The sequence below is a fragment of the Cryptotermes secundus genome, unplaced genomic scaffold (assembly GCF_002891405.2).
Source record: "Cryptotermes secundus unplaced genomic scaffold, Csec_1.0 scaffold1806, whole genome shotgun sequence".
NCBI classification, from domain to species: Eukaryota; Metazoa; Arthropoda; class Insecta; order Blattodea; family Kalotermitidae; genus Cryptotermes; species Cryptotermes secundus.
In genome coordinates, this window is record NW_019743678.1 from 218,671 (window position 1) to 241,134 (window position 22,464).

At 41.5% G+C, this 22,464-nt stretch overlaps 1 protein-coding gene across 1 annotated transcript in view; it reads left to right on the forward strand.

Annotated features, from left to right (window-relative positions):
- The first annotated feature begins 908 nt into the window (after positions 1-908).
- LOC111874278 (sensory neuron membrane protein 2-like) overlaps positions 909-22,464 on the forward strand; it is a 29,943-nt gene continuing 8,387 nt past the window's right edge. The window contains 6 exon segments of the mRNA XM_023869644.2: positions 909-1,150; positions 8,545-8,702; positions 16,495-16,639; positions 18,203-18,466; positions 19,040-19,251; positions 20,621-20,808. Of these exon segments, the coding sequence (XP_023725412.1) occupies positions 1,031-1,150; positions 8,545-8,702; positions 16,495-16,639; positions 18,203-18,466; positions 19,040-19,251; positions 20,621-20,808 (1,087 nt within the window). The 5' untranslated portion in view covers positions 909-1,030.

Consider the following 22,464-nt stretch of genomic DNA (forward strand, 5'->3'; position numbering starts at 1 on the left):
ATATAAAGGGATTTAAAAATAGACGTTTAAACTTACACATTTTGCATGCCCATGAAATACAAGTGTTATTCGGAAAGTAACCTCCGGTGAGCTGTTAAAAAGAAAGCAATGGAAAAAAGTTGTTATATATAAAAATACTTACATACTTAAGCGATTTCTCGACATAACCACCGCCGGAATTAAGACACTTGTCTTCTCGAGGAAGAAGTTTTGTAAGCCTGTGTCAAGGGCCGCGCCATAGCTCAAGCGGTTAGTTACTGGCTTCCCACCGCGGTAGCCAGGGTTCGATCTCGGGTCTAGTCAAGTGGGATTTGTGATGGAGAAAGTGGCGCTGGGGCAGGTTTTCTCCGAGTACTTCGGTTTCCCCTGCCAATCTTCATTCCACCAGTTGCTCCACAATCACCCTCACCTATCATCTGGAGCTGGTACAATAGGCCAGAAGTGGCCGCAGTACAAGGGACTTAGTCCCACCCCACTAGCAATAAAAAATACTTTCCGAATTAGCCTCGTATTTGAATACAATATAGAAATTTCTACGAATTAGCATATAAATCTAATGTTGAACACGTGACCGAAACTGGTGGTAAATACGAGTATATATGAAAATATAAGCTAAGTTATGTTCTAACCAACAGCCTACGGGGTTAACAGGATGCTGAAATACAATATCAATCAAATATCAGCCTCTCAAGAAGGATTTTGCTCGAAGGATTCAAATAGTGAGAACCTTATATCTATTTCACTACATATGCGAGTAGTTTGAGATGGAGCATCGAAGAATGGACGTGTACAGACCTCCATATTATGAATTCGTTGTATGCACTTTATACAAAGAAGACACAACAATTCGTCATGCCACAAAAGCAGTTAAAGTGCGTGTAATTTGATTGTGACATCAGTTCGTAGCTAGCACATAGTGTCGCCATGACAACGGTTGCTCTGTTGATGCAGAACGCTATTCGTGGCTGCAAGTGACACGACACGTTTGTTGACAGTTGTAGTGTGGCGCTCACAAGGTGAAGTTCACACCATGAGGCACATCAGCACCGTAATCATTGGTACCAGTGTCTCGGGAGTCATTGTCTTGGTAGCAGGGATTGGTCTGGGCTGGTTTGGCTTCCCTGCATTGGTCGCTAAAGAGATAAAGAACGTGAGTACTTGTTGGAGAACAAATCATACAGTAAGACAGAATAATTTGCCTTCAGATGAATCTTTATATCTTTATCGTAACGCTAGAGCGATCACAGATTAATGAACATGTAATTAGTGAAGCATTTTTATTCTTAAATTCTGCCATACTGAATTCCATTACATTAAATTTGGTAGATATAACCTAAGAAATGATCACTCATTGAGCTGAGCCCTTCTTGAGAAGCTACCAATTGTACAGCTACTCAAGAATTTCCCAGCATTTTATGGAACCACAAGGTTTATTTCGGTGTTCGCAAGAGCCCTCCACTGGTCCCTATCCTGAGCCGGATCAATCCAATCTATACCATCCCATCCTATCTCTCTAAGGTCCATTTTAATATTGTTCACCCGCCTAGTTGTTAGTTTTCCCTGTGGCCTCCTTCCTTCTGGCTTTCCCACCAATATCCTATATGCACTCCTCTTCCCCCCCATTCGTTCTACATGCCCTGCCCATCTCATCTTCCTTGACTTCATCATTCTAATTATACTTGGAGAAAGGTAGAAGTTATGAAGCTCCTCATTATGCAGTTTTCTCCAACCTCCTGTCACTCCATCTCTCTTCGGTCCAAATATTCTCCTCAACATCCTGTTCTCAAACACCCTTAGCTTATGTTCCTCCCTTAATGTCAGAGACCAGGTTTCACACCCACACAGAATCACAGGCAAAATTATTAAAAAGAAAAAATTCTCATGTCTGATGAACTAGACCGGAAGAGTTCGTGACGTAATCATGATACTATTCCAAATTTGCTTGGAGAGACCGAGTAAAACTGCGAAAGCCTTCAGTCATGATAGTCAATGTTGCGGCAGAGATTTGAACCAAGTGCCTCTCGAAAACAAGCTTAGAGCGATACCGGCTACTTCGTTGGTGATTGGTCAAAAGAAAAGTAAAGCTATCCCTGTAACAGGCCCTGGAGGCCCACAGGGTTGTGAGACGTCGAGGCTCTCACATTTTCTGGACAATCGGCTCATAGATAGCAGTAAGGTTGTCAGCCTCACGCGCCGGCCGCCCTTTACCTCTCAGGAAGTTACCTGGTACTCATCTCTGTTAGAGGCTGAGTCGACCCCAGGGCCATAATGCAGCTGGAAAGATTAGGTCAATTGAAAAAAAATTCAATGACATCGAGATTCGATCCCGCGACTTTCCGGCTTGTAGCATAGTGCCTCAACCAACTACGCTACCGCGTGATAGTTGCTACATATTTCGGTCCACAATTTTGAGCCATCTTCATTCAGTCTCATCAAATAAGTCTCTTGTTATTGAAGTGTCATATTATCGATCCATGTTAGTGCTGTTCGTCATAATCATATCACGAAGTTGCAAGGCTATTAATACTTTTAAAATATTCCAGAATTTAAAATTATTTAAAATTCTGTTGTCGTTGAATGTAAAATTTTATGTTGTGTTTGTGTTTTTGTCTCGCAGTGTAGGTTGTTCTTCACCTGCGGTTCGCTGTTATACTGTATATTACAGAAACTATTCACGATAATGTTATTAATTTCTAGTTTTTTCGTACTTATTTTCTTGGGTATGTCGCTGCAATTTTTTCCTTCCTTAGGGTGTATTGTGTCTTCCTTCTGTGTGGACGTTTGTGTCTTATCTATTTTTGGTACATAATTTTGAAAATGGGGTTTCCAGAGCAATCTTATTTGTTTTAGCACCGTGTAGTATTTTAAGTGGTTACCAACGTTTCAGGGGCTGCTACTTCCGTGTTAAGGGTAGAACATCATATTGTTGATGTTTCAAATATGTAGATCCCAAAATTTCAAATATAATCTAAGTCTGTTGAACAGCTGCAGTCAACCAGACAGACCGAAGGACAAATATGTTTCTATTTTGTGTTTTCTCTATGACATTCACGGAAATGGCATGTTGAAATAATAATATCCTCATGAAGCTGTTTACTACACGCGTGTCACCACTGTTGTGAAGTATATGATGGTCAAATAATTATAGGGTACGCAATACGGCCATATTAGCTCAAAATGTCGAGACTCTTCTATTATCGACATCATAAAATATATAGCATCATTGTGGCAACATGGCACCGTTCCGTGTCAGGTTATTTTCATGCTATATCTGTTATCTTTATTACCATCTCGAAGTTCGTTCTGTGGTTCATTTTGCAACGCTGTCAGTGTCCGAGGCTCTACATCTGTTCTCCGAAATAGGTCCGCACGAATGACAGATTCCGACTCACGGTCACATTAATTTAACACTCATTAGACATACGTCCCAATTTTTTCGGACTTAAGACTCCAAATTCGACTTTTTGAACTTGGAGAGCTTGTTCAGAAAGCTGAAAAACGCTTGGATAGCTCTCCCAGCGCTCTCTGTTAAGCTGACAAAAAATAAAAACAAACTCCGTGGTTTTAGTCCGCAAACGAACTATACCGACCGAGCGACCGCCGCTTATCGGTGAAGTTAGTACCAACTTTTGCGTATAGAGTGTGTCGCGCGGTCAGCGCAACGGATCCCCACGGCTGTTAATTTCGGTTTTCTAGACAGGAGCCTCTATTTCCTTGAAATAGCTCCTCAGTTATCCTCACGATGATGAGTGGACCCCGTTCCAGACCCACTACTTCTCAGAAAATCTGGTAGCCCTGGAAATCGAGCACGGACCTCTGGATCTGTAGCCGGGAACTCTGACCACTAGACCATAGAGGCGGTCTCTGCTAAGCTGACACCGTTTCAAAATCTGCCATAATCGGAATTTTCTTCTCTGAATTCGACGAGTGATTGGAGGTGTCAAATTTTCATAAAATGTTAATGTATGCCTAATTGTTTCTAAAGATTGTGCATTCTATGGCAGCCCGAATTGCAACTTCTGACCAAAAACAGTAAAAAAATGTAAAAAAGTTAAAGCTAACTCTGTAACAGGCCGTCAAGGCCCATAGGAGCGTGAGATATCGAGGCTCCCACATTTTCTAGATATTTTCACAGATGGCGGTGAGGTTGTCAGCCTTACGAGCCTGTAGCTTTTTACCCCCAGAAAGGCTGTTGGTACCCATTTCTGTTAGAGCCCGAGTCGACTCCGGGGCCATAGTGTGGCTGAAAGATTTAGATCAATTGAAAATATCCACCTAATAGGGACTCAAACCCGCGACTATTCAGCTTGTAGCACAGTGCCTCAACCAACTACGCTACCGCGTACCCCTATGATAAAAGGTAAAAACCCCTAAATTAATCTCACGTTTAAAATGTCCTAATTACATTCAGCTCGTATTGCAGCGTGCCGTATTGTTTCTCGAAATTAAAATTCTTCGTAAAGAAATTATTTCTCTACAGTACACAAATTATATTCTATATATGACACTTTATTTCTACTTTTATAAGCTCTCCGTGAGTGTGACCCCGCACAATACGGACAACGCTGCCACCAATATCAGTGACAGAAATCGATAATAATCAACGTCAGTATAAAGACACTTAATCAATCACTTGATAAAGGGAATAAAGAAATCCACTCAAAGTTTTACAGACCTGTACTAAAATATCTCAGAACATTGGCACAGAATGAGGGAGGGGGGTACGAAATAGGCATTTGTCCCCATTTCCGGATTTATGGAAATAAAATTGAGAAAAAATGACCTATTACTTAGAATTTAAGACAAGCGGCCTCCCTAGTCTAGGGGTAACGTTCCCACCTCGTGACTCAAAGTACGCGGGTTCAAACCCGGCGGAGGTCGTGGAATTTTTAAGGGCGGAAAAATTCAGAGAACAAGTCCTCCGGGAGGGACTTTAAGCCGTGGGTCCCGTGTCGTAGCTTTACGGCACGTAAAAGAACCTCATGTCCCAAGGGGACCACTGAGCCAAATTCAGGACATTTCCCGCCCAACAGTAGTCTCTAACGCCTCTGGTAGATGGGGGAAGCATCGAGATACCGCTGAGCCAGTAGAGGCCGAACTCGCTGGCTGAGTCGGGACTGATGGCACGCACCAGTACCGGTAGGGAATAGAGACTGGTAGAATATCATAGGGGGACGCACAATGGACCAACAGTTGGTCTAAGTGCATGGGGAAACCCACCCTCTCCAATACAATACAATACAATACAATAGAATTTAAGACGCGTCCAATTTTATGAATTTTGGGTTGAAGGAAAAAGTTAGAAACGTGGACATTCCTCGAAATTAAGACACGCCTAAATTCTTCAACGGGATAGAAAATGTGTAGAATATGCGTCTTATATTCGAAGTAATACGGTATGGGTGTACCAAATATTAGTACCAAGAATTAATATTATTCTGCAACATTGCTCAATCGACGGTGTAAACACACAGGGCCGCAACTATGAGGAGATCAGTAAAAATACTTTTAAATCTCTGTTGCTTGTAGTCCGCAAGCGAACTATACCGACCGAGCGATCGCCGCTTGTCGGCGAAGTTAGTGCCAAGTTTAGCGGATAGATGGTATCACGTGGTCAGTGCAACGGATTTCCACTGCCGTTAATTTCCGTTTTCTAGACTGGAAAAATAATTTTAAACAATTTAAGAAAAATACTATCTCATTGGATATAACGCCTTATAGTCAGTAGAAAACCAACAGACTTTTCGGAGGAACTTATAACCTCCATATTCAGGGTCGAATAATACGATCAAGATACTAGAGTGAAAGCAGGCGGTATTCCGAAACGTCTGTTAATTTTCACGACCTTATATCCCAGAACCGTTATAACCGCCGCTGTGAGATCATCGAATCCTGCGAATATAATGGAAGTTTGTGAGCACAATTTTCTGCCCCCTTCCACAAGCCCCTAGGACAATATCCTGTAGGCACACGTGCCTCACAAAATGGATAATTCCCATCATAATTCATGCGTTACGCTTTCTGCATATAACTAACCTAATGGCGCGCCCACGTAAGTGGACCTGATCGATGGGTCTCTCGCCCCTGTAAAACCGTACAACTGGATAATGTTTTCTGTCGTTATCCAAGAACAATGAAAACGATTACCATCAGGTGAACACTCAACCATATTGTCTCGCTGTATACTGAACTACTTCCAGTTGACCTGTTTATCTAATGAAGGCCGCTTGCTGAGTTCCAAATTTTCATTATCTAATGTGAAACTTGGCCTCTGACATTAAGGGAGCAACACAGGCTGAGGGTGTTTGAGAACAGGGTGTTCAGGAGAATATTAGGGCTGAAGAGAGATGAAGTGACGAGAGGTTGGAGAAAACTGCATAATGAGGAGCTTCATAACTTGTACTCTTCTCCAAGTATAATTATAATAATCAAGTCAAGGATGATGAGATTGGCAGGGCATGTAGCAAGAATGGGGACGAAGAGGAATACATATAGGATATTGGCGGGAAAACTGGAAGGAAAGAGATCACTAAGGAGACAAAGACGTAGGTGGGTGAACAATATTAAAATATATCTTAGAGAGATAGGATGGTATAATATAGATTGGATTAATATGGCTCAGGATAGGGACAAGTGGAGGGCTCTTGTGAACACGGTAATGAACCTTCGGGTTCCATAAAATGCTGGGAAGTTCTTGAGGAGCTGCTCAATTTGGCGGCTTCTCAAGAAGAGCTCAAGTCCATGAGTAAACGAAGGTGTAGGGATATTTAATTCGGTTATTCAGAATGTTGGCTATCATATTCCACATTCCTAACAATACAAATTAATATATTGTCCTCTACTAACTCTGTAACTTGTACCATCTCAGAATGTCATTCGGGTTTGACTTCGGTTTAGAAATTACGAGACGAAGACTTGCATTTTACTCGTGATTATTATGTTTTTTGACTTTGCTGTTTGTTCCGTGTGCTAAAGAATATATTTTGTTGAGGCACTATGCTACAAGCCGGAAGGTCGTGCGACGAATCCCGATGAGGTCATTGGACTTTTTAATTTACCTAATCCTTCCAGCTGCATTGTGGCCCTGGGATCGACAATGTCTGTAACAGAAATTGGTAATCAGGAACCTTCCTGACCTTCCTGGGGGTAAAGGGCGGCCGGCGTGTAAGGTTGATAGCCTTACTGCCATCTGCAGTCCGATTGCCTAGAAAATGTGGGAGCCTCGACGTCTCACAACCCTATGAGCCTCCACGGCCTGTTACAGGGATAGTTTTACCTTTTTTCAAATAACATGACGTTTCGGAAACTAGATTTGTTTCCGTCCTCAGCTGTGAGGTAGAGACACCAGCTCTGCTGAAGCCGTTAGAAAGTGCTAAGCTCAAGGACACTAAATAACTCTGATGGAATGGGTGAGCTTAGCTCTTTCTAACGGACCCAACATGGTAGGTGTCTCACACAGCTCACCTGAGAAAGGAAATGGATCAAGTTTCTTCAAATTTGTGTTCATTTCTATTCTCCTTAATACCGGACGATAGAGAAAACCAAAACCCAGTAACTCGAGTTGTTATACCTCTTTGTTAGAGCCGTTTAGAACCTGCTGGTACGCAAATACATTAAGAATTGTCATTTTTTTAGTAATAAATCCGTGTGTTGAGTCCGAGGTTCTCACTGCTACGACTAGGAAGAGTACTGTCTTCAGGGATTTGAAACCATGTATTTTGGTAGAAGTTTACTGACGTTTCGGAGGACGTACTGCTTCCATTTCAGGTCGAACTTTAAGCCATACATGGATACACGTGATAAGCAAAGTTTTGCTTTCTAGACTCTGACTTACTTACTTACTCATGGAGCCGAGTTCCATGAGAGCTCTAGAGCCGAGCTGTAGAAGATATAGAGAAAAGAAATCTTGACCCTGCCGGGATTCGAACACCGGCTTTCCAGTTCGTAGCCTGTCGCTGTACCGACTGAGCTATCATATGTATAATTTATTTAAATCCACTACAAGTTTCGACATTTTTTCATGTAGTATAAAAGCCGTGATACTAAAATGTCATTTTTTCTTCAAGGTTATCTTATTGAAATATATTAATTTCGAGCTGGTTTACAGTTTATTATACCACTAAGAGTAACATGTATGAGAGCCCTTCTGGAGGAACCGCCAATTCTGCAGCTACTCAATTTCCCAGCATTTTATGGAACCCGAAGGTTCATTACCGTGTTCACAAGAGCCCTCCACTGGTCCCTATCATGAGTCAGATCAATCCAATCCACACCATTCCATCCTATCTCTCTAAGATCCATTTTAATATTGTCCACCCACCTACGCCTTGGTCTTCCCAGTGGTCTCTTTCCTTCTGGCTTTTCCACCAATTCTCGTTCCACCAGATGCTCCAAATTCATCAGTAATGACACAATTCGGCGCTTTATATTTTGGATACTGACACCGTCTCTAAATACTCAACTTAAAGAACTTTAGGCACCTCTAAGACTCCTCCTGTTTATGTTGTTTCATTCTGTTTGAGATAATTGCCTGATTTTCTGCAGGCCGTGGTCTTGGTGAACGGCACAGAAGCCTATGACAGATGGCGTAAGCTACCCGTTCCGCTGTTCTTCAAAGTGTACATATTCAACGTGACGAACCCGGAGGAAGTCAAAAACGGAGCCAACCCCATAGTCCAGGAGCTCGGACCCTACGTATATGAGTGCGTACACTGAGCTAACTCCAAAGGAATGCATTGAGTTCTTCTTCAGAAGTTAAGAGTTGGTCATATGCTTCCAAAATTCCTAGCATTTTATGGAAAACGAATGTTAACAGATGTAATCACAAGATTCCACGGTTTCTCCTAATCCTGAGTCAGATGAATCCAATTCACATCTTCCCATACTACTACTGTAATATCAATTTAATATTTCCTCTCACCTAAGCACATTATTCAGAGCGGTCTCTTTCCTTTTGTTTTCCTTATCAAAATTTCACATGAATATCTCCCCCCCCCCGGGGCATGTCACGTGCCCTGCTCATCTGTTCCTCCATTATAATAATATTTTTAGGGCTTAAAGTTGTATCTTTTGGGATATAACGCCGTCTATCCTGTTAATATTTTTGCTTCCTGCTTCATACTAGAGCCTATTTCTTTTATTGCTAGTGGGGTCTGACTAAGTCCCTTGTACTGCGGCCACTTCTGGCCTATTGTACCAGCCCCAGATGATAGGTGAGGGTGATTGTGGAGCAATTGTGGAATGAAGATTGGCAAGGGAAACCGAAGTACTCGGAGAAAACCTGCCTCAGCACCACTTTATCCACCACAAATCCCACTTGACCAGTTCCCGGGCCGCCGCGGTGGCGCGACACTGCTAGAGAGTTGCTTGGCTTACTCTTAAATAATGGAGATGGTGACATGATCCTCCGAAACGTCAATTGACTTTCAACGTGCTACATGTCGTTGTTTTTAATCATATAGAAATCTAGAAATATTTTGTTCGAAATTTAATTTAAATATCCCTCAAATAAGAGGGAGTTTGCTTGGAATTATTCGAACCAATGCAGCAGGTAGGTTTTGCTTTGGTCCTAATCAGTTTTTGCATCAGTTTCAGCAAAGCACCGAGCGATTGCTGTAACAATGGAAATCCCAGCCACCTTTGTATAACATGCAGGAAATATATTGTACTTGTGGAAAAAACTGATTAGTTTTAGAGGCTTTATGCGCTGTTGATATGGAAAAATGTCCTTGCATTAGAACACCATTTTGATAAATGCTTAACCGACTGTATGATAGAGGAGTTCTTCTCTTGAACAATTTTGCAGTCTCTCAGTTAATCAGGAGATCACGCACGTCTTAAGAAACCCAAAAGTCATAAAAGTATGTCATAGAATCCTCTTATCATCCAGCTAAGTATAGTTGGCAGACACACACTCTTCACCAAAATTCATTTTAATATTATCCTCTTAACCTTTCATTCATCTGCCAAACAGTGTCTTCCATTACAGTTTTACTCTTAAATTTATGTATTAATTTCTCATGTTAACAATTCGTGCTATGATATGATCGCCATATTAATATTAGGTACAAACCTCATGACTCAAGATACGCGGGTTCAAACTCGGCGGAGATCGTGGAATTTTTAAGGGCGGAAAAATTCAGAGAACAAATCCTCCGGAAGGGACTTTAAGCCGTGGGTCCCCGTGTCGTAGATTTACGGCACGTAAAAATCCTCATGTCTCTAGGAGACCTCTGAGCAAAATTAGGTAAAAAGTTTCCCGCCCAAGTAGTTTCCAATGCCTCCGGTAGATGGGGAAAGTATCGGATACCACTGCCAGTAGAGGAGCCGAACTCGCTGGCTGTATCGGAAGGGTATGGCGACTGGTAGAATATCAAAGGGAGACGTACAATAGATCAACAACTGGTCACGGTGAATGGGGAAACCCACCCCCTCCAATAATGAATGAATGAATGTACAGGGCTTATATCTGCGTAATGTTTTCGAGGTCGTTGTTTCTTCTCTCGTAAGACCCGATAAATTTCTCAGCACCTTGATCTTAAAGATTCTCACCCTATATTCACGTGGCGAAAGACCAATTTTCACGCCCATACAAAATCACACGTGATATTTTTGTTTTTATGGTCCCATTTACAGGTCGTAACTACAAACGACTATAATGCTATCGCAATTTCCATACTTTACAATTCACCCCAGTACAACGTCTAGTGTTCTCAGTTTGTTACTAGACGTTTCCTGGTAACGACTCTAACAATGGTTATTACTCTGCCTCCGGCTCAAGACCTCTCTTCACAGATTCCCAAACAGAACTCACTATCAACTGACAGCTGACTTATTTGTAACATATAATACAAATTCCACCGTCAATGCAACTATAATATATTATGTTCTACTAAATTTTTTGACCCCTATAGGGTCATCCTCAGTTGTAATTTACACACACCACCTGAGGATGACCTATAGGGTTCGAAACATGTAGTGAAACATAAGTTAATAAATTATAGTTGTGTTGACGGTGGAATTTGTATTATTATACTCACGCAGCAGGATGCAAATATGGGCTATGCTACAAGCCGGAAGGTCGCGGGTTCAAGTCCCGATGAGGTCATTGGATTTTTTTCAGTTGACCTAATCCTTCCAGCCGCATTAGCCCCTGGGGTCGATTCTGCCTCCAACAGAAATGAGTACCAGGGGAGTAAAGCGCGGCCGGCGCGTAAGGCTGACAATCTTACCGCCATCTTTGAGCCGATTGTCTAGATAATGTGGGAGCCTCGACGTCTCACAACCCTATGGGCCTTCACGGCCTCTTACAGGGATAGCTTTACTTACTTACTTACTTACATGTCGGCACGGACCATGTAAAACAGCCCTTTTCCATTGTTATAGTCCAGCTTTTGCATTATTAAAAATATACTGTCTAGTAATAGGTAAGTGTTTGCCTAGCCGTTGCCCAGAAACGGTCGCTGTTTATAGAGTCGCCGCTTAGCACCATGTCTATACGCCACTATATCCTGTACCAAAACCTTCGCATTTATGTAGTCCTTGCTTCATCGTGTTCGTTTTTATCTGACTATCAGTGCGTGTCTTTTGTTCCTGCAGTCCTACCGCTGTCGTGTTGGAACCATTTGAAAAAGAAAATCTAAAAAAGAGCTTCATACCTTGTTCGCCCGCTTTCATATATTGTTTATTTCATAGCAACGTTGTCATATCTTCCTGTCTATCTCTTCTCATAAAGTTTCAACCAACGATGGATCCATAATAACCTCATATAAATTTGTCCATCTGTCCGTCACATTATATTTCCTTCGAAAGGTGAGATGTAGCGTAAAGATGCGAAAACGAAAAGATGTTTAAAAGGTCAATTGCACGGTCCAGTGTGATTGATAAATGTTGTGTTTCTTTAATCTTTCATCCTTTACATGTTTCTATCAGGGCGACCGTCTCCAGAAGGACATATCAATACATATGGAAACTACTATATTTTTCTCTTGGCATTACAGCCCCAGTGGGCCTAGGCCTACCTCCATGAACTTCTCCGTTCACTTCCGGTTTTTCTAGTTCTTAGACATACGGTAGGACACCTTGGGCGGGTTATCAGCTCGTCGCAAGGCCTCTACCTGTACACAAACACAGAAAAACGTACACAAACATCCATGCCCTGAGTGCGATTCGAACCCACGATCCCGGCTTCCAAGCAAGCGAAGACAGTGCATGCCTTAGACCGCTCGTCTACCGTGACCGGCAACTACTATTACAATGTCATATATATAAAATATCCTTTAACATCTACTAAGATGTGCATGAATTTGTTAAAACATTTATAAATTATTATAATTTGTCTATTTACAAAGTATCGTTTAAAAAATTTTTTGTTAAAATCTAGAACCAAGTCCAAGTCACATTGCGACTGACGGTCAGTCAGTCAGTAAGTCTTGGTAAGCCCCATTTGGGGCTCATGACCAGGTATTTATTACTGTTTGGCATTTACGGTCTTGTTTTTGTTGGGCGCCCTCTCTGACGAGAGGACGGGTCTGCCTTTTGTATATGCTGCCGGCCCTTGCCAGCGCAGTCTTTCTCGGGTCCGAGTCTCTTGGGACTCGCGACCATATTTTACTGTCTCTTTAAAGGAAGATGAAAGATTAAAATACACAACATTTATCAAGCACTCTGGACGGCGTTAATAACATTTTATACTATTACTACTGTGACGGACCAGGATGAACCAAGCCGAAAGATGTTTCTTTTGGAAAGACAACGCTCAGGGAAATCGTTCAGTTATTCAGTTATTCCGTATAGAGGGGGTGGGTTTCCCCATGCACCGCGACTAATAGTCTATTGTACGTCCCTCTTTAATTTCTACTGTTGCCATACCCTACCGATACTGGTGCTCGCTATTAGCCCATTTCTGCCAGCGAGGTTTCTACCATCTACTTGGCAGTGGTATCTAATAATTAGTCCCTTTCTGTCAGAGAGGTCGCCCCTCCTCTGGCAGTGGTACCTAATGCTTCCCCATCTACCGGAGGCATTGGAAACTACTTGGGCGGGAAACTTGTTGCCTAATTTAGCTGAGAGGCCTCTTAGAGACATGAGGTTCTTTTACGTGCCGTAAATCTACGACACGGGACCCACGGCTGAAAGTCCCTCCCGGAGGACTTGTTCCCTGAAATTTTTCCGCCCTTAAAAATTCCACGACCCCCGCCGGGTGTGAACCCGCATACCTTGAGTCATGAGGTGGGAACGTTTCTATTACATGCATGAGACAGAGTCCAAGTCAATTTCATACGTCATTCTTTCCTTCATGAGAACAACATCTGGAACGTGACGACGATAATGAGTCTTCATTTGTTTTATAGTATCCATGTTTGCTTTTTGATTATGGAGTGATGTGTTTTCAGCTTCCACATAGACCTTCACGGCTAGGTGCTTAATTAATTAGGAACAGGAAATACATTAAATTTTCATTGTCTTAAGGTAACTTAGTTGTGTATTCGAGTAATTATGTATAGTGTTTTAATAGATAAAGTTAAAAATAAAAGGTAATGCTATCCCTGTAACAGGCCATGGAGGCCCATAGGGTTATGAGACGTCGAGGCTCTCCACTCTTTGTAGACAGTTGACTCACAGACGATGGTGAAGTTATCAGCCTTACGCGCCAGCCGCCCTTTACCCACAGAAAGATTCCTGGTACTCATTTTTGTTAGAGCCTGAATCGACCCCAAAGTTTAATTGAAAAATCCAATAATTTAATCGGGAATCGAACACACGACTTTCTGGCTTGTAGCATAGTGCCCTAACCAACAGTGCTACGACATTCTCTAATATTTTAATGGGAGGACACAGCGTCTTGCCCCCACGACAGCTGTGTTCAGAAGGTCACAGACGTATTTGTGTGCATGTTTTTGTGTCTAGTAATGTACAGTATGGCCAGGAACATCAGATATAGAGTGCAAATTTTCCTGTCCAGGAATGTTAATATGTTAAATTAAATATGCTCAATAACTGAAACCCTTAGCCTTGATAACTAAACCTCATTTCGTGTGTATACACTCTTCATTTCTCTTAATGATACAGGGAACACAAAGTCAAGTTCAAGCCACTCTGTTATTGATGCACGGTTTATTATAGCTTCTTAATATTCATATCGAGGTAGACAATCACACATAAAATGTGACCTGATTCGACTTCAGCGTGTGATGTTATCGCTGTCAGTAACGAGCTTCGATTGATTAAATAAGTTCAGTAATTCCCGTTCTCGGTCGAGCCCGCGGAGTAGGCAGATTAATACGTTACTTCAGAGTGGAGTCGCGATGGCTCAGTCGGTATAGCGGCGGGCCTTTAGGACAGGAGGCCGGGGTTTGATTCCTGGTAGGGACAAGTTCTTTTCTCTTCTCAGCCGTGTTCACACCGGCTATGATGCCCTCCCAGCCTCACGTTCAACGCGTATTGGCAATTCTTTCCCGATGGATGAGCGCGAATCTCACGGTGCACCTTCATCTATATCCGAGGTCAAGGATGGTGGAACTATACCTCCGTTCCCACATACGCCTTCATTTCATGGTGCTTAAATAATTAAGCACATGGACAACTTCGCGTTCTTTTTACCTCAGAGTGGCTTGTCCTGGACACGAAGTCACAATGCGTTACCACAATCACTTTTCAGTTCCAAACATCTTTACCCATTTCTGTGGTCAGAGGTCCGGGTTCGATTCCTGGCGCTACCAGATTTTTCTGAGAAGCAGTGGGTCTGGAACGGAGTCCACTCAGCCTCGTGAGGATAACTGAGGAGTTATTTCAAAGAAATGGCGGCTCCGGTCTAGAAAACCGAGATTATTGGCCGTGGGGATCCGTTGGCCTGACGACGCGACACCCTCTATCCGCAAAAGTGAACACTAACTTCGCCTACAATAGGGGGTCGCTCGGTCGGTATAGTTCGCTTGCGGCCTAAAACCACGGAGTTTCTTTGTTTGTGCTCGATGTACAGGTCTGTACAAATTTCGCATCCCACCTGAACTTATCGTTTCATAGGTCCAAACATTCCCAGCAAATTCAGTAATCCATAAGCCCTATGTTACCCTCTCATACATGATCAAGTTTAACGCTCAAGTAAAACATCACGAATTATAGATTTGTAGTTTTATATTTTAATACCTATATTTTATACAGAATACAGAAGTGTAACTAGGAACCGGGATAGCACAGTCGGTATAGCGACTGGCTACGGACTAGGCGACCGAGGGGTCGGAGTTCGAGTCCCGGTAGGATCAAGAATTTTCCCTTCATGTCGTCAAGACCGCCTCCAAAGACCCACCCAGCCTCCTATCCAATGGTTAAAAGGGGGCTCTTTCCCCAGGGGTAAAGTTATCTGGGCGTGAAGCTGACCACTCACCTCCAGCTAGTACCGAGGTCAAGTAAATGTGGAACTATACATCCACTCCCCCATACGTCTTCATGGTGTAGAGCTTAATTAGTTAAGCAGAGGAACAACTTTATCTCTACTTTACGGAAATGTAATATTCTTAATTGAACTGTAGTAAATATTCGAATGTCAGCTGTTTGAAAACTTGGCAAAACATATACATTACATAATGTATTATATTATATGGTGGGCACGCGGTAGCGTAGTTGATTGAGGCACTACACTGCAAGCCGGAAGGTCGCGGGTTCCACTACCTATGAGGTCATTAAATTTTTCAATTTAGCTAATACTTGCAGCCGCGCTATGGCCCTGGGGTCGACTCAACCTCTAACTGAAATAAGCACCAGGAATCTTCCTGGAGGTAAAAGGCCGGCCGGCCGGCTCGTAAAGCTGACAACTGTAGCGCCATCTGTGAGCCGATTATGTAGAAAAATAAGGGAGCCTCGACGTCTCAAAATCCTATGGGCTTCCACGGCCTGTTTAAAAGAGAGATTTACTTTTTATTATATTATATTATATTATATTATATTATATTATATTATATTATATTATATTATATTATATTATATTATATTATATTATATTATATTATATTATATTATATTATATTATATTATATTATATTATATTATATTATATTATATTATATTATATTATATTATATTATATTATATTATATTATATTATATTATATTATATTATATTATATTATATTATATTATATTATATTATATTATATTATATTATATTATATTATATTATATTATATTATATTATATTATATTATATTATATTATATTATATTATATTATATTATATTATATTATATTATATTATATTATATTATATTATATTATATTATATTATATTATATTATATTATATTATATTATATTATATTATATTATATTATATTATATTATATTATATTATATTATATTATATTATATTATATTATATTATATTATATTATATTATATTATATTATATTATATTATATTATATTATATTATATTATATTATATTATATTATATTATATTATATTATATTATATGTCACGTATTATTTTTATATTTCAGTCAGTACAAGGAGAAATTCGACATTAAAGATGAGGGTGACGGTACTTATTCTTATGTAGAGAATTCGACATTTTATTTCAACAAAAGAAGTTCCGGAAACCTCTCAGAAGATGACGTAGTTACTGTAATTAACATGGCGCTCTTGGTGAGTTGAGGACGTGAGTTTAAGTTGACTTCTCTAAGTAACAAAGAACAGAAGAACAACTTATATAAAGCTTAATACATATAAATTTGAGCCACGCGGTAGCGTAGTTGGTTGAGGCACTATGCTACAAGCCGGAAGGTCGCTAGTTCAACTCACAATTAGGTCATTGGATGTTTTTTAATTGACCTAATCCTTCCAGCCGCACTATGGCCCTGGGGTCGACTCAGCCTCGAACAGAAATGAGTACCAGGAATATTCCTGGGGGTAAAGGCTGCCGGCGTATAAGGCTGACAATCTCACCGCCCTCTGTGAGTGGGGATCCTTGAAGTCTATGACCTATGGGACTCCGCGGGCTCTTACAACGATAGCTTTACCTTTTCTTCTTTTCTTTTTTCTTTTTCTTATGCAATATGTATATGATTTCATCTTTGCAATCTTGTACACAGATGTCAGAGAAGCCAAACCAATGATAAATGTGAACTTGAGACGGGACAGCCGAATTTAAACTCCATGATTACCGTATTTACGTATGTATAGGCCGCGTGCCTGTATAGGCCGCAGCACAATTTTCAGACAGAAATTATAGAAAAAATAATTTTCTTGGAATATTATTTCAGGAGTAGAACACCCTGTATTACTAAGTATGAATATAATTTTTTTAAATGAAGTGTGATTTCGAATATTTCGAATATAAGCCGCACCCCAGTTTTCCTCTTGAATTTTTGGCAAAAAATGTGCGGCCTATACATGCGTAAATACGGTAATTCAAGATTAAATATAAGTAATCTTAGGGCCTGTAGAATAAGAGGTAAGATTTTGATGTGTTTAATGACAAGATGATACATTAGAAGCATGCAGAAGCTGCTTGGAACTTGGGGGCCCTCTGAGTGGTCACTTCCCAACGCCGTCAAGATGGATGTTAATTCACTGAGCATAATCTAACCGAGAAGTTCTGAAAATGAAACAGAAAGAGATATCTTTAGTGGATTATCATATCATCACCTTATTTCTTAATGGTCCTATCCCAAGTTTACATTATTTTTTTTTCCAAATTATAAGTGCATATACTTTCTTGGGGTATAACTCAATAAAATTACAATATGAAATAAAAAAAAATATCCCCCTTTTCTTTCATATTTCCAGTTTTAATTATTATATTTTCAACCACCATTTCCTTCTTTCCGTATTCCAAAAAATGTGTATATAGACTTATAAAGAACTGGGTATTTTTTTTATTGCTAGTGGGGTGGGACTAAGTCCCTTATACTGCGGCCACTTCTGGCCTATTGTACCAGCCCCAGATGATAGGTGAGGGTGATTGTGGAGCAATTGGTAGAATGAAGATTGGCAGGGGAAACTGAAGTACTCGGAGAAAACCTGCCCCAGCGCCACTTTGTCTACAACAAACCCCACTTGACCAGACCCGAGATCGAACCCTGCCGCCGCTATGGGAAGCCAGCGAGTAACCGCTTGAGCTATGGCGCGGCCAAGAATTGAGTAAGTTATGTAAAATGTACCGAGGTAATACAAAAAAGTATGGTTCGTCTTGCTTCTTGTTCTCAGGGCACGGTTCAGAAGATCAAGAAAACTATTGGTTCCGGGCTGCCAATGGAAGATATTCTCAAGGAAATATTTATTGGGTGGAATAATATTTTTCAGACAGCCACAGTCAAGAAACTGCTGTGGGACGGACTAACTGTGGTTAATTGTACAGCAAAAGCAATGTCTGATACAGCCTCAATGGCGTGTGAGATGCTGAAACCTCGCCTGCCAGTTACAATAGCAGAGTACGAACCGGGAATCTTCAAGTTGGCCTTTTTCCGCCATGTAAGTTAAATCTAACTGCATCTCTATAGTCTGAAATCTCAGCAGAAAGTCCGAAATAAAAATGAAAATATATCGTTTTCCTCTATATACAAAATATTTTTACATGAGCGCATTTGTTTTTATGATTACGCAACGGAAAGTCTACCGTTTTCTAATTTTTTTAAATTCGCTTAGTTGCTGGTGTAGTCCAACTGGGACCACTCGGCACGGCGGTCACTGATTGACCTATTGTAGCCTGCCCCGGGTGATTATGATGATGGAGGATTTGGTGGAATGAAGACTGGCAGGATCTGTCACGGTAGCCGAGCGGTCTAAGGCACGCACTGTCTTCGCTCGCTTGGAAACCGGGATCGTGGGTTCTAATCCCACTCAGGGCATGGATGTTTGTGTCCGTATTTCTGTGTTTTGGGACGAGCTGATCACTCGCCCAAGGAGTCCTACCGTATATGTAAGATCTAGAAAAACCGAAGTGAACGGAGAAGTTCATGGAGGTAGGCCTAGGCCCACTGGGGCTGTAGTGCCAAGGAAAAAAAAAACATATGAGAGTTTGTGTAACATGTATCGCTTTTGCAGAAGAACAATTCAAACGACGGTCAATTCCGTGTAAATAGCGGAATAGAGGATTACAGAAAGCTGGGCCGAATAATTGCTTGGAAAGGCCAGAGTAACTTGACAAACTGGGATGGAGAGTTCTGCAATCGTATAGACGGAACCGACTCTACCATCTTCCCGCCCTTCCAGTCTTCCCACGACAAGGTCGTCATCTTCTTGACTGACCTCTGCAGGTACTAGGTCACATTTCATAATATACCTTTATACTCGTGGTTACTTACTGAAGTTGCAGGAGAATCAACAGGCATTGAGAGAGGTGCCAGGAAATGATGGAGAAATTGGTAAATTTGAAGATAAAGAAGATAAAACTATCCCTGTATAACAGGCTGTGGAGACCCATACGGTTGTGAGACGTCGAGGCTTCCACATTATCTCTACACAATCGGCTTACAGCTTAGAAAACATTGACAAAGAGGGGAAGATAATAATAAAATAGATCTCATAAGAATAGAGTGTCATATTGACAATACTGGTAGGATAAAAGCACAAAGATCTCCCTGTGCTTAACTAATTAAGCACTACCCCACGAAGGCCTATGGGGGAGTAGATATGTTGATACAGGTACTGTTGACCTCGCCTGTACTTGCTATGTGAGTAGACAGCTTCACCTCTCGGCCGCTCTAACCCCCGGAGTAGGAGCCCATTCGATAGGAGGCTGGTTAGGCTTCAGAACCGATCTGAACGACGTGGACATGAGAAAACTCTTGCCCCTATCGGGATTCGAACTCTGATCCCTCGGCCGTCAAGCCCGTAGCCAGTCGATATAAACGCTGAGATATCCATGTTGACTGTATTCGACTGAATGCAAATAGCAATTAGCAGCTGGCTACTGGGAACACGAAACTAGAGATTATTTAGACCGAAGAGAGAGGAAGTGACAGGAGGTTGGAGAAAACTGCATAATGAGGAGCTTCATAACTTGTACCCTTCTGCAAGTATAATTAGAATGATCAAGTCAAGGAGGATTAGGTGGGAAGGTCATGTAGCATGAATGGGGGAGAAGAGGAATGCGTATAGGATATTGGTGGGAAAGCCAGAAGGAAAGAGACCACAGGGAAGGCCAACGCGTAGGTGGGTGGACAATATTAGAATGGATCTTAGAGAAATAGGATGGGATGGTATGGATTTGACAGATCTGACTCAGGTTAGGGACCAGTGGAGGGCTCTTGTGAACACGGTAATAAACTTTCGGGTTCCATAAAATGCTGGTAAATTCTTGAGTAGCTGCTGAATTGGCGGCTCCTCCAGAAGGGCTCAGCTCCGTGAGTGAGTGAGTGAATTAGTGTCGTTATTAAATATACTAAGCCTATGTAATAACTGAGGTTGAAGTTGAAGGATTTGGAAGGAAACGGTGGTGGTGTAATCAAGATATTTTCCCGGAAATTTCCTGGCGTAACAGAAGAAAACCAAAAAATGTTGCAGTCAGGATAGGCGATACGTCGGCTTATATTCGAACAATTTCATAATATATGTCTATAGCCTTAGAGCTATACCTGTCCAACCTATTTCTGATATATGTTCAAATATTTACTACTTCTTCAGGTCTATGTACGCCGAATTTGACTCCTATGTGACGTGGAGAGGAGTACGGATGATGTACTTCCCTGGAAGCCCCCTCAACTTGAAGGCTGCAGCAGATTATCCGCCCAACATTTGTTTCTGCGAACATATAGAAGACGAACCGCCACAATGCCTTAAATCTGGAGTCCTTGACGTCTTCAACTGTCAAGGTAAGATCCTTAACCTCTATAGCTGGATTGTATTCGTACCTAAGTCCTCAAGTAAAAGCCTACTCAGTTGAATCCAAAAACTCAATAATTTTATTAATGTAATTTGGTCAGAAATTTTAGATCTTGTTTAGAGCTCTACAAATTGGTAAAGATTCTTCACCTCTACAACTGTCCAGGGGAGATCATTAATGTCGAAAATTGCCCAGATAATATTCTTGATCTGAAAATCGCCTAGGGGCAGAATTTCGGCTATTAACATTTCAGTTAGAAACTCATGTACACTGTTATTTTAACTGAGGAGGCCACGAATAGCCGTACTCAAAATGACCTGTGTCTTACAAGGGAATGGTCCGATCCGACATGTCGAATCCTGCCCTGATTTTTTTTTTCACTGTATGAGTACACACAACAAAATCCCCTGTCAAAATTTTAGCTGCTAATACGCACTGCAATTATTTTTTAAAAATTGCTGAACATGGTCAATATTATAGCCTGCCAGACCCTTGGAGAAATGTTCACCCCTAGCAGAACAGAGCAGTACGCAACACGCAAGACAGCTGACTCACAACCTAGGCTTCCGGTGCACTAGTAGAGTGACAGCAGGGCACAAATGCATTGTAATCTGACAAGTACACAGCTGGGGTTGTACAAACCTCTGGTACAAGCCGCTCCGCGTACACAAAAAATTAGTAACTTCGGCAATTTTTAAAAAATAATTGCAGTGCGTATTAGCAGCTAAATTTTTGACAGTGGATTTTGTTGTGTGTACTCTTGCAGTGAAAAAAAAAATCAGGGTAGGTTTCGACATGTCGGATCGGACCATTCCCTTGTTAGTCGAGATTCGAAATATTGAGCTCCCTAACATGAGTATAGAACTATACCGCTGCGTCAACTCGCTCAGACTTCTATGCTGTCAGTGATAAACTTAGCTAGCTTTGGACTGGCTTATTTGAGTCAGAAACGTTTCGAGACGGACACTCAGCGTGGTATATACCGGTCTATCAAGTCTCGTAAAATGTAAAGTTGTCCTTGTGCTTAATTAAACACGATACCATGAAGATACATGGGGAGTGGAGGTATAGTTCCACAATTTTTTACCTTGGCAGTAGATGCAAGTAAGCGGTCAGCTCCACACAACCGTCGTTTTCCCCCCGGTGGGTTCGCTCCCGGTGCCTGTAGTGTAGGAGACTGTGTAGGCACCAGAGACGGTCTGGAAGCTATGGAGTAAAGAAGAATTTCTTGTCCCCGCCAGGAATCGAACTGTTACCATCCAGCCTCTAGCCCTTCGCTATACCAACTGGGCTATCCCGGCTCCGCTAGCAGATCTTGTAGGTTATTAAATAAATATCAAAGCCTATTTATTATGTTATTATTATGCATTAGTTTATATGACTCAGGCAATTAAAGGTAAAGCTATTCCCGTAACAGGCCGTGAAGGCCATAGGGCTGTGAGACGTCGAGGCTTCCACATTTTCTTTAGACTGTCGGCTCACAGATGGCGTTAAGTTAGCCAGCCTAATAGTGGCCGCGCCATAGCTCAAGCGGTTAGTCGCTGGCTTCTCACCGCGGCAGCCAGGGTTCGATCCCGGGTCTGGTCAAGTGGGATTTGTGGTGGACAAAGTGGCGCTGGGGCAGGTTTTCTCCGAGTACTTCGGT